Genomic DNA, 13645 nt, shown 5'->3' with positions numbered 1-13645 from the left:
TTCATCAGCCTGCTAAACTGTTCCTCTTTCAGTGACATACAGATCATCTGAAAGTTTTCTGTTATCCTTGTTTTTAACTGTTACGGATTGCTAAATCAAAGCAGTTGAATTTGAAACAAACTCAATGTCATTTCCTCCAAAGATGAATACATTTTTCTGGACTTAAGATAACTGAATAAGCAATACCTGGCCTCATCTAAACCCTCCAGATATATTTTTCACCCAAGAAACTGTGGATTTCAGCAAAAGACCCATGCTCCTGGATAACTAAGTTGATGGGGAAAGGAGCATGCACAGACCTCATCTTGTAATGGAAGCCCAGTGTAACACCCTTGATTATGTTCTGTACACGATTACAAATAGTGCAAGCAGTAGCCAATTCCTTTCTATTTCCCAATCATTTGTCAACCTAGCACCTCTTCTTTTCCAAGGAGAATGCATCCTACATGGTTGTGATTGATGTTCCTCCCTAACTTCCTCTGGGGCTCTTCAGAATAACTGTGCATCCTTTCAGAGCGATGTCTGCATTTTCTGGAATGTCAATAGTCTTATTGCCAAGAATGGTCTTCATTCTCTCAGTAGATACAGCAAATAACTGAAATAATTGTTTTTAAATGTATAATTTCAGCTGAGACTTTAGAGAATTGTCTTAGTTGGATCAGATGTAGACTATGAAATTGCTTTGTCAATCCATTTATACCTAAGTGCCAGGGTATGTCTTGGCCTTTAAAGGATTAAAAGCTCTTACTCCCAAAGTTGCTGGACTTTGGGGTGTAAATATATTTTATTGTTTGATGCCTGATAGTATATTTTTCTTTTTATTTTTTGAGGCAGGATCTCACTCTGTTGTGCAGGCTGGAGTGAAGTGGCGTGATCTCGGCTCACTGCAGCCTCAACTTCCTGAGCTCAGGCGATCCTCCGACCTCAGGCCCCTGAGTAGATGCCACCACACCCAGCTAATTTTTTGTATTTTTAGTAGAGAACGGGGTTTTACCAGTGTTGCCCAGGCTGGGCTCAAACTCCTGGGCTCAGTGATCTGCCTGCTTCAGCATCCCAAATTGTTGGGATTACAGACATGGGCCACCAGGACCGGCCTATGTCTGATAGTACATTTTCAAAGTCCCTAGTTTCTTTAAGTACAGCTGCAATGTATTCACTTAAAACCACGAAAAAGAAAAGAAAAAAAAAGCGAGGATGAAAGATGGAAAAAAAAAAAAAAGGAAAGAGGAAAGAAATAGTAAATGTTCTCTGCCTCTTAAAACCATATAATCTATAACAAGAATAGAGTACAAGAGACTTAACAGTAACAACAGGGTAACAGGTTTTGACTCTGTGGGATTATTTCTTCATTTTGTTTTGTTTTGTTTTTGTTTTGTTTTGTTTTGTTTTTGAGACGGAGTCTCGCTCTGTAGCCCAGGCTAGAGTGCAGTGGCCGGATCTCAGCTCACTGCAAGCTCCGCCTCCCGGGTTCAGGCCATTCTCCGGCCTCAGCCTCCCGAGTAGCTGGGACTACAGGCGCCCGCCACCTCGCCCGGCTAGTTTTTTGTATTTCTTAGTAGAGACGGGGTTTCACCGTGTTAGCCAGGATGGTCTCGATCTCCTGACCTCGTGATCCACCCGTCTCAGCCTCCCAAAGTGCTGGGATTACAGGCCTGAGCCACCGCGCCCGGCCTTTGTTTTGTTTTTGATATGGAGTCTTGCTCTGTCTCCCAGGCTGGAGTGCAATGGCACAGTCTGAGCTCACTGCAACCTCTGCCTCCCGGGTTCAAGTGATTCTCCTGCCTCAGCCTCCCGAGTAGCTGGGATTACAGGCACCTGCCACCACACCCAGCTAATTTTGTATTTTTGGTAGAGATGGGGTTTTGCCATGTTGGCCAGGCTGGTCTCGAACTCCTGACCTCACGTGATCCACCCGCTTTGGCCTCCCAAAGTGCTGGGAGTACAGGTGTGAGCTACCATGCCCGGCCTCTTGTGGTATTATTTCTTAAGACTTCTGCTTATAAATTGTTAGGTAACTGCATATGTTAGATTTTAACACTCTTGAAAACCTCCTTCTTAGTACATGAGTTCTTGCATCATACAGTCCATATAAAAATTGCAACTTCATTACTATAATTGTTCCTTAGAAGCTGTTCTGGATTGAAACTTCTTGTTATGTGCAGGTGTTTTTCTTACCAACAATCTTAACCCCTGTGTTTCTCCACACAATACTTAGCCAAAGGGACATGTTTCCACAAAGTCATATCCTATCTTTGTTGTTTTTGCGTCCCCATAAAAAGCAAAAAACTGTTTTTGTAACCTGTTCAGTTACCTTTCCCTTTTTGTTTGCTGTTTTACCTTAGCTACTAATAATTCAGCACCCAGAAAAGTACTTAGTACACAGTAGGGGTACAATAAATGGAAATCAATGACTCATTGTGAGCTCAGTTGCTTCCAGGTTATGTAGGGAATATGATTTCATCTTTAAGAATGAAAAACACTTAAGACTTGATGTAAGCAAAATTTCCCTTGAAGACAAAAGTTTCTTTGAAAGAAAATTTTAACCCAAATGTATAAGCCTTTTACATCTAGGAAGGAGATTAATATTATTATAGTAATATTTATTATTATTATAAGCAGCAGTAATAAATAGTAATAAAATAATAATAATTTATTATTATTAGAAGCAACATCAGAAGCTAGGTTATTCTAAGTGCTTTTTTTAATTACTTTTTTTTTTGGTAGAGACAGGTGTCTTGCTATGTTGTGCAGGCTGAACGTGAACTCCCAGGCTCAAGTCCTCCCACATCAGCCTCCAGAGCGGCTGAGTATCTAGATGCACATGTTACCACACCTGGCTCTAAGTCTCTGAATGTTTTTCTTATGTTATCTCTCATACAATCTTTCCAACAACCCTAATAGATAGATGTTATTGTTGTGCCCATTTTTATGGATGAGGAAATCGAGCTCAAAGATATTAAGGAATGTACTCAAAATCACACTGCTAGTAAGTGGCAGAACCAGGATATGAACTCAGTTTAGTTAAGATTTGGGCTTGATACTTCCAATGCAAGAATATGAGCTTGACTTTGTCCTCCTCAAAATTCCTGCCAAAAGGACATTCAAAAGAAGAAAATAAAGAAAAGAGAATTGGTATCTGCACTACAAACTGGGGAAGATCACCACCCTCATGCTAGAAGAAACATTGAGGGAATTTACAATATGACATTCAGGCAATGAGATTGAGGTAAAGGCCTACCACTGAGAGGTGCTATATATAATTAAGCCCACCTACGCTGGGCGCGGTGGCTCATGCCTGTAATCCCAGAACTTTGGGAGGCCGAGGTGGGCGGATCACAAGGTCAGGAGATGGAGACCATCCTTGTCAACATGGTGAAACCCTGTCTCTACTGAAAATACAAAAATTAGCCAGTCGTTGTGGTGCGCACCTGTAGTCCTGGCTACTGCGGAGGCTGAGGCAGGAGAATACTTGAACCCGGGAAGTGGAGGCTGCAGTGAGCAGAGATCGCGCCACCGCACTCCAGCATGGGCAACAGAGAGAGAGAGACTCCAGGAAAAAAAAAAAAAAAAATCTCTGCAGTGAATTAAGGCTGCATTTTGTATTCCTAGCTTACTAAAAATGTTTGAAACCAGAAATGACTATTTTATCAAATGCTTTTTAGCATCTATTTAAATAATCGTGTAGTTTAGTAGAGGTCCTAAATATTAATTTGTCCTTGCAATCTTGGAATAAGCCCATATAGTCATGAGAAAGACTGTTCACTCTGCAGAACCTGGAAAGAATTCAGGAATTAGAATTACGAGGTATTGGCCAGGTGTGGTGGCTCATGCCTGTAATCCCAGCACTTTGGGAGGACTAGGTGGGCGGATCATGAGGTGAGGAGATAGAGACCATCCTGGCTAACACAGTGAAACCCCATCTCTACTAAAAATACAAAAAATTAGTGTGCATGGTGGCGGGTGCCTGTAGTCCCAGCTACTTGGGAGGCTGAGGCAGGAAAATCGCTTGAACCCAGGAGGCGGAGGTTGCAGTGATCCAAAATTGTACCACTGCACTCTAGCCTGGTTGACAGAGGGAGATGCTGTCTCCAAAAAAAAAAAAAAAAAAAAAAAAAAAGAATTACCAGGTCTCAGAGGCAGGGAAATGAACTTGACCTTTGTCCTTTGTCTTCCTTTAGGTTTCTCAGAATTTAATTTAGAACTAAATATGTTGGTTGCAAGTAAACACTTGTTCCATGAACCCATTATGTTGTAATGCCATCAGCCCACTTTAATGGATACCTTGTATCTTAATGAATTGTTTCAATTAATAAATATATACATATAAAGTCTTAAAATAACTTTAGGAATGCAAGTGTGTTCTTGAAAGGTCATTTTGGTTTTTTTTTTTCTTTGAGACAGAGTGTCGATCTGTCACCCAGTCTGATGGTGTGATCTTGGCTCACTGCAACCTTCACTTCCCGAGTTCAGGTGATTCTTCTGTCAGCCTCCCCAGTAGCTGGGATTACAGTTGAGCACCACCACACCTGGCTAATTTTTGTATTTTTAGTAGAGATGGATTTTCAACATGTTGGGCAGGCTGATCTCGAACTCCTGACCTCAGGTGGTCCACCCGCCTCGGCCTCCGAAAGTGCTGGGATTATAGGTATGAGCCACCATGCCCAGCCAAAAGGTCATTTTGAAAGAGCTAGTGTGGACATCTGAAATATTTATAAGAAAGAAAGCTGCAACATCTTAACTAGTGTACTTTGGTTTAATTTATACTTTTCTCTCTTCAGGTTTGTTTTGTTTTGTTTTGGAGACAGGATCTAGCTCTGTTGCCCAGACCAGATGGCAGTGGCACAATTATGGCTCACTTGAAGGCTTAAACTCCGAAACTCAAGTGATCCTCCCACCTCAGCCTCCCAACTAGCCAGGCCTACAGAGGTGTGCCACCACACCTGGCTGATTATTATTATTATTATTTTTGTCATGAAGATGGGGTCTTACTATGTTGCCCAGGCAGGTTTCCAACTCCTGGGCTCAAGCTCTCTCCAGTTTTTATTATTATTATTATTATTTTTTTTTTTTTTGAGACGGAGTTTCGCTCTCGTTGCCCAGGCTAGAGTGCTATGGCATGATCTCAGCTCACTGTAACCTCCACCACCTGGGTTCAAGCGATTCTCCTGCCTCAGCCTCCAGAGTAGCTGGGATTACAGGTGCCCACGACCACACCCAGGTAATTTTTTGTATTTTCAGTAGAGACAGGGTTTTACCATGTTGGCCAGGCTGGTCTTTAACTCCTGACCTCAGGTGATCCACCCGCCTCCCAAAGTGTTGGGATTACAGGTGTGAGCCACCATGCCTGGCCTCTCTTCAGTTTTTTTTTTTTTTTTTTTTTTTTTTTGAGACGGAGTCTCGCGCTGTCACCCAGGCTGGAGTGCAGTGGCCGGATCTCAGCTCACTGCAAGCTCCGCCTCCCGGGTTCACGCCATTCTCCTGCCTCAGCCTCCCGAGTAGCTGGGACTACAGGCGTCCGCCACCTCGCCCGGCTAGTTTTTTGTATTTTTTTTTTAGTAGAGACGGGGTTTCACCATGTTAACCAGGATGGTCTCGATCTCCTGACCTCGTGATCCGCCCGTCTCGGCCTCCCAAAGTGCTGGGATTACAGGCTTGAGCCACCGCGCCCGGCCTCTCTTCAGTTTTTATACTGTAACAGTGACAAGCCACTTTTGATGTGCTTAGTATTATCTATATTTTTATCTGTTGTAGTATGAGACCTTGGGAAGGCTGAAAGCAGCTCTGATCTCTACCATTTTAATTCTTTCGAATATTTATTATTAAGCCTTTAGCTTTCCTAATACGAGTTCCAGAAGTCTTCTAATATTTTATATATTTTTTTAAGCTAGATGGAGTGTAAATGTTCTTATTTTCCCCCCTCCAAAATATAAGAGAACAAGAATTAAAAAGACTTTGCATTTGTAGGATTTTTAACAATTATTTTTGTTTGTTTGTTTTTTGAGATGGAGTCTCGCTCTGTAGCCCAGGCTGGAGTGCAGTGGCGTGATCTCACCTCACTGCAACCTCTGCCTCCCAGGTTCACGCCATTCTCCTGCCTCAGCCTCCCGAGTAGCTGGGACTACAGGCACCTGCTACCATGCCCGGCTAATTTTTTGTATTTTTAGTAGAGACGGGGTTTCACCATGTTAGCCAGGATGGTCTCGATCTCTTGACCTCGTGATCCGCCTGCCTTGGCCTCCCAAAGTGCTGGGATTACAGGCATGAGCCCCTGAGCCCGGCCAACAATGATTTTAAATATTTGGTTATTTCTGATTATTTTCTAAAAGAGGAAGTGAGAGGGATAATGCCAGATGAGACTTGGTTTTAAGACAGAAAACTAAAAGTAGATAAAGGATCAGACTAGAAAAAAAAAATGAGAAGAAAGTAAACCAGGAGCAAGGCCGTTATCAGAAAGAGTAACTCTGAGCTTTACTTTCTTTCATTTAAGTTTATTTGTACTCTAAAACTCTTATCTCTAAGGGTATACTTCAGATGAAACACAGCTCTACCTGTGAAAAATTAAAGTAGGAATCAACTAGGATAGCCATAGAGTAGTTATAAGTTTCAGCCACTGGTAGTGAGAAGTTTTAATGACGTAAACCTATGCATCAATGATCCACGTAGGGATAACTCAGTTTCCAGCTGCTGTTAGCTAAACAGCAAACATTTGAATAGAATCTAATGCGTCAGAATTGGAGCCTTTTCTGTTCCCTTTTTTGAGTTGTTAGTCATAGGGAGAAATACTCCTATGTTACCAGCTAATTATTTCACTCCTTTGTCTTATTTTCCTTGTCTGTCTTCTGGACAGATTTTTAGAGAGATTAGAGAACAGAAGAAAAGGTTTTAAATTGTTTTCTGGCCTCTGTTGGGGAATTTGGGTAGGGCATGTCTCCTGGCTCTTTTTTTTTTTTTTTTTGAGATGGAGTTTTGCACTGTCACCCAGGGTGGAATGCAATGGCATGATCTCAGCTCACTGAAACCTGCACCCCCTGGGTTCATGCGATTCTCCTGCCTCAGCCTCCCCAGTAGCTGGGATTACAGGCGCACACTGCCACGCCTGCCTTATATATATATATATATATTTTTTTTTTTTTTTTTTTATAGTAAAGACGGGGTTTCACTATGTTGACCAGGCTAGTCTCAAACTCCTAACCTCAGGTGATCTGCCCGCCTCAGCCTCCCAAAGTGCTGGGATTAACAGGTGTGAGCCACTCTTCCCGGCCTGTCTCTTGGCTCATATAAACACTTGGCAGCAGAGGGCTAATGAGGCTAGGCTAAGAGTTAGATCCCCTAATCAGGCCCTATGCTATATTCTATAGCCTATCTCTAAAGAAATACATCAAATGCATCAAATACGTCCAAAGATACAAAGATAAATGAACATAAATCTATCCCCAGTCTGAGAAGAGTTAAGAGTACATACTATAAAGGATTAGCAGCACCATCTTTTTTTTTTTTTTTTTTCAGACGGAGTCTCACTCTGTCACCCAGGCTGGAGTGCAGTGGGGTGATCTTGGCTCACTGCAAGCTCAGCCTCCCGGGTTCACGCCATTGTCCTGCCTCAGCCCCCCAAGTAGCTGGGACTACAGGTGCCGGCCACCACGCCTGGCTAATTTTTTGTATTTTTAGTAGAGACGAGGTTTCACCGTGTTAGCCAGGATGGTCTTGACCTCCTGACCTCGTGATCCGCCTGCCTCGGCCTCCCAAAGTGCTGGGATTACAGGCCTAAGCCACTGTGCCCAGAAAAAAGATGTGCTTTACAGAAAAAGATGTGCTGGATCTTTCCCCAAATCGGGAAACCATAGGAACTGCTTCAGTTGATCAAGCATTCCTCAGTCAACTAACCAGTCACCTTCTTGGCGGTATTCTCTCAAAATAGCCATCAGTAATCAGAATTGCAGCTTCTCACCTGTGAGCTAACACCACTGACTCTGATTTCAGCTTGCTTTTCCCCTTGTGCTTATGGGCCCATTCGTTTGGATCTCTGAAATGATCTTGTTTGTATTACAGAGCTCTCATTTGGAAGACAATGAATCAGCAGCATTACTTTGCTGTGAATGTGAAGAATCAGAAATCTTTAGTGATTCCAATGTACGTAGGTATATGTTTTTATACAGACTTTGGTGATTCAAGTAAAATCTTCTTGGGTAAATTTGGCTATTAAATGCAACTGATATAGTGCCTATTCTTTTATCTTTTGACCCCATTCAGCCAAATAGTCTGGGAAGGCAAATAGGTGGCTTGGAATAAGTGTATATATAAACAGTATGGTACATTTATATGCATAATGCCATGGCAATGACCACTCAAAACTTATTTATTGAAGCAGAAAAAAAATGTAGCATCTTGGAACCTTGACTGAGTTTCCTTCAATAAAGAATGACTGTTGTTGTGGGATTTTTTTTCCCCTCATGTACACATTTTTTTAATGGTCAATAGTATTATTCTTTTCCCTGTGGCAACTGCTTGGTATTGGTGCTGCCACAGGGCCTTTATTCCTCACATACATGGGCCTCACATGTCTTAGCTATTGATAATGTTAAGCCAAATAGTATTATAATCACTGGACTGGAAACTCAACCTGATCATCTTAAATGTAGAACTTTATCTAACTACATTTCATGAGATGTTATAAATTTTACTTACCCCGTCTAACCTCCAGCATACTTAACCACAGAGTCAGGCTGAAGTTAGAGAACAACTTAAATTGACTTATTTTTGTGTGTTGCAATGAGCAGTGAGATTAGTCTGGAAATTCTCAGTATATCCTGAGATATAAGTGAACTTCCCCCGAGTATTGAATGGCCTAGTAGGACAGGCCAAATTGGGGCTTAGCCCAGGAGGGTTCTTAGTTTCACCAGGAAAGAAATCAAGGGCAAGCCAGTGGTGTTAGACAGCAATCTTTTATTGAACAGTACTGCTCCTGGTGGAACAGCACTAACTCACAGGTAGTGTACCCAGAGTCTGCAACGTGTGGGCTCTTGGCAACTGTATTTATACTCACTTATACCTACTTTCAGTTACATGTAAATTAAGGGCAGGTTAATGCAAATCGAGGGGTGGGTTATTTAGAACTTTCTAGGAAAGGGGCAGTAACTTCTGGGTCATTGCCATGGCATTTGTAAACTGTCATGGTGCTGGTGGGAGTGTCCATGCTAATGAGCAATGAGGGCAGCCAGGGATTGCCCTTGTCACAATTTGCTGGTTTTGGCCAGTTTCTTCACCTTATCCCATCTGGAACAGATCCTACTTTGTTCAGCAGTGTTGTGACCGGAAAACAAGTTCTGCTGGACTCTTGCCTCATTAGTTCATACACATCGTTCTGCCTTAAAGGGGTATTAGAAGTATTTTGGAAGGAAGTGAAGGGAAGAGTTGTGGGTCAGGAAAACTAAACTGTCATTTAGATCACTGTCTCCTATTGAGCCCCCCCTAAAAAAACATGATGGGGTTGGCTACAAAAATGCAGACACCGTCCCAGTTATATTAATGAAAATTAGAAATAGAGAGGACCAGCTCTTTGTGAGAGGCCCTGGTCTCTGCCTTCTGCTTCTCCTTTCAGCCCAGATACCTGACGTTTTTATCTGTTTGCTTCTCACTGGCTCTGAGTTGAAGACTTGGTGACAATCTGATTTTTTTTAAGGTGTACTGCCCTTCACTGCGAAGCTTGTGCAGATTAGGGATGGCACTATGAGGAAAGACTTTATTCAAGCATATTTTTGGACTGTTATACCCATAGGAGACTGGGCTGCTCTTGGAATTTTCCCCCATTTTATGAGAGGTTCAAGATGTCCTTGTATCAAACTGAAGTTTAGAAACATAGCAAAACTTTTTCCCACTTGGACATTTTTTTTCTGTGTCTTGCTATAGAATGAATCCTACTTCACAAATTTAAAAAAATATAGTTTATATAAACTGAATTATAACACATTTCAAAACTGTATTGTTTTTTACAGATTTGATTATTTTCTATAATTTTACTTGACTTGATCTCTTCCAACAAGTAGCTGTGACTAAAACTAGATTCTAAAAACCTTGACCATAAAAAATGAATTCTGTCAGTATCAGGATATTTATTGCTCATAGTAGCACTCCATAAATATTGTTGAAGTTTCACTAATGGAAACTATCTCTTGAAGTAAGATGTGTCTCTCAAGTATATCACCATAGTACTACCTGCACTGAGGCTGGCTTCCTCATCTTCATGTCACAGTGAATGCAGTTACCATTTCAGGACCTCATTCACCTATTTATTTACGCAATTGCACTTCATTCAGTGTTGATGAATCTGGAATGGCATGAGTTAAGTTATTGTGATTCATTAATAGCTGGAGTGGTGCTCATTTTCTTAGTGCTTGCAAACATTAACTGATGAATCCATGTGAACACTTATCAGTATTTTGCAGATGACAAACTGAGGGTGAAAGGTTATAATCTTTGTCCAGTGTTGTATGATAAGCAGGGGCAGTGCTGACGTCAAATCTCAGCTGATAGCCATCATGAGCTCATCACCAGTGGGCAGCCTCATTGATGGAATATGTGCCAGTCTCCTTATATGGTATTCTATAAGATTTACTTTGTTCAGGCCAAGCACGGTGGCTCATGCCTGTAATCCCAGCTCTTTGGGAGGTCAAGGTGTGCAGATCGCTTGAGGTCAAGAGTTCGAGAAAGCCTGGCCAACGTGGTGAAACCCCGTCTCTACTAAAAATACAAAAGCTGGGTGTGGTGGTGTATGTATGTAGTCCCAGCTACTTGGGAGGCCGAGGCAGGAGAATTGCTTGAACCAAGGAGGTGGAGGTTGCAGTGAACCAAGATCGCACTACTGCACTCCAGCCTGGGCAACAGAGCAAGACTCCATCTCAAATATATATATATATTTTGTTCAGTTTGCAGTGGAGTCCTCTGGACTTATTATACTGGCATACTGTTTTGGCTGATTTTGTCTGAAAGAGACTAGTACATGGGAATCTACATGAAGAATATTTTCATGAAGTTGGACACATGTGGGGAAAAGGAAACTTTAGTTTTAATGGTTTTTCTCCCTTAGAAACAATTAGTTGGGGCCAGGCACAGTGGCTCATGTCTGTAATCCCAACACTTTGGGAGGCCAAGGCAAAAGGATCACTTGAGCCCAGGAGTTCGAGAGCAGCCTGGGAAATACAGCGAGACCCTGTCTCTACAAAAAAATAAAACAATTAGCCAGGCATGGTGGCACATACTTGTAGTCCTAGCTACTTGGGAGGCTAAGGTGGGAGGATACGCCGTTGCACTCCAGCTTGGACAACAGAGCCAGACTCTGTCTCCAAAAAAAAAAGAGAAACAATTAGTTAGGTATATGTATTTACAGAATACTCTGGGTTGTTTTATTGTATTGCCAAGCCTTTCATTCATTTAAGTCAGATTCCTTGTGTCTTTTCCTCAAGAGGCAAGAGTTGTTTCATGTACTTGGCTGACTTTTTAAAGGTGTTAGATCCTCCTCCTGTTTTGTTTGTTCAGGGAGTATTTCCCACACTTTTTTTTTCCCCTTTTCTCACTTCCCTGTTCCCACCCCCATGTCAAATGGAATTGAAGAGCTTCTTCCTAATTTGAAGGCTTAACCTTGGGGGTGGGATGAGGGGGCAGTTATTTGCAGAGCAAAATGATTGAAATCTCCACTACTTAATTTTCTGCAAAGGAAGTGGTATGTGATCTTGATAATTATTTGAAGTAGAAATACTGATGTAAAGAAGAGGAGTAGAAGATAAAGTCAATCACTGAACAACTTTCTCTTCAATTTTGGGATAAGAGAAGTATGAACTTTAATTAGTTTTATTCATTCATTTGCTTCTGCATAATTCATTCATTCACCAAGTATTGATTGACTGATGTGCAAATCACTGGGCCCGGGGGAGTAGGGGCCCTTAGAGAAAGTATAATCTACACTTCACGAATTAGTTTTATGGCTATTCATGGAAAGCCCTGAAAAGGAGAGGAGAAAATCATTACATGCAGTATGTGGGAAGAAGAAAAGAAATCTGGATAAGTGAAAACAAATTTGGCTGGAGGGCAATTTGGCTGGAGAGCTGGCTGCCTTAGATCTCTTGGGGCTTTCCTAGAAGAGAAGGCAGGAGTGCAGAGAGGCCCCTGCCCCTTTTCTGATCCCACTCAGTCTCTAGGAAACCAGGTAATAGATAGAAGCAGCTACTTGCTCCCTCTGCTGTGCACAGGTTTGTTAGAGGTTTCCATAATGGGGAGAGGATCTATCTGCCCCTAGAGAAAGATGATAGTGTGACTGGAAGAGGTCACAGAGAAAGAAGATACTGGCTTTAGCTGCAAGAGTTTCACCTTGGCTTCAAATAAGAAGGAATGTAGGCAGTGACTAGAGCAGGTTGGGATGCTAGTGACAGCAACAGGCACTGAGACTCCTGAGGCTTCTCTTCATTTCCCTCTCCTGTACACACTGCTGTCCTACCTAAAAGGAGGAAGATGTTCTGGATGAGCTGGGATTCCAATTATTGTGCTTATGGGTGGTCACCTAGGAACAACTGGATTCATTTACCATTGTAGGGCTATTTCTTCCCCAGCCTGGTAGTCAGGAAAATGTTTGTTATATTAGTTTATTTCCTAAAAATAAAATTTATTTATCTCATTTCCCTGGTCTTCTCACCCCAACCCCTACCCAACCAAACTGGCAGAAGGTCATATATAGAATAGTCATACTATTTTTATGATCTGTTTCATTCCTTTGCTTGGTTTATTATATCCTTGAAGGATGTAATATTACACTCTGTGCAGTCAAAAAAAAAAGCTTTGATGCTTGAATAGCCCAGTGAAAGGAAAAGATGTTAGCCTTTTGTGTTATTAAAGAAAAGAAAAAGCCACCCCCTAGAATCAAGTGTGGAAAAGGCAGATGCAAAGAAAGGAACATCTAAAATGTAAGAATTATTTGGTTTAAAATATTTTTACATTCTTGGACTATAGGTTTGCATTCTCTTCTAGGGAAGGACAGTGTCTCAGAATACAATATCCTTGTTGATAATCAGCTTGTATGGGATTTTTAACATAGAGTCATTTGGGGAGTAGAAAAATGGCTTGAGAGAGATAGAAGATTTAGCCTCATAGTAAGTTCAAGATGAAGGATTTAAGAATTTTTAAAAGTTATCAACATTAGGGTAAACTCTAATTCAAGGCCTGATGTGGAGTAGCTAGTCCTTATAGACTGAAGATAGAAAGGACTTCAATCCTCAGGATTCTTCTGAGATATCCTGTTCTTGTATGTTTTAAGTCTTGAAATATAGTATATTGGAATGATCAAAACAATGAATGATTTGTTAGTTCAGAAAGGAAAACTACACTTAGGAGGGAGAAACTGCTAGAGTAATACATATATATATATATATTTTTTAGACTGAGTTTCCCTCTGTCACCCAGGCTGGAGTGCAGTGGCACGATCTCAGTTCACTACAACCTCTACCTCCTGGATTCAAGCGATTCTCATGCCTCAGTCTCTCAAGTAGCTGGGACTACAGGCGTGCACCACTCACACCTGGCTAATTTTTTTTATTTTTAACAATTATTTTTTATTTTTAGTGGAGATGGGGTTTCACCATATTGGCCAGGCTGGTTTCAA

General features: G+C 41.6%; 2 protein-coding genes across 4 annotated transcripts in view; one reads left to right on the top strand and one right to left on the bottom strand.

The window, feature by feature from the left end:
* The window catches only part of SSH2 (slingshot protein phosphatase 2), a 306380-nt gene that overhangs the window by 72221 nt on the left and 220514 nt on the right, over nucleotides 1–13645 (top strand). The window contains exon 2 of one of the 3 annotated variants that reach the window (XM_050763296.1): nucleotides 8050–8130. The exons of the other annotated variants lie outside the window; for them this stretch is intronic. Within the exon in view, the coding sequence (XP_050619253.1) occupies nucleotides 8050–8130 (81 nt within the window). The remainder of the gene's footprint in view (nucleotides 1–8049; nucleotides 8131–13645) is intronic. 3 annotated transcript variants of the gene reach the window in all.
* Nucleotides 1–13645, bottom strand: part of NSRP1 (nuclear speckle splicing regulatory protein 1) — a 554990-nt gene that overhangs the window by 333376 nt on the left and 207969 nt on the right. The gene's annotated exons all lie outside the window — the stretch shown is intronic.

Source organism: Macaca thibetana, chromosome 16, assembly GCF_024542745.1.
Source record: "Macaca thibetana thibetana isolate TM-01 chromosome 16, ASM2454274v1, whole genome shotgun sequence".
Taxonomy (NCBI): domain Eukaryota; kingdom Metazoa; phylum Chordata; class Mammalia; order Primates; family Cercopithecidae; genus Macaca; species Macaca thibetana.
Note: the sequence above shows the minus strand (reverse complement) of the source record. Positions and strands in the feature narration are given on the sequence as shown.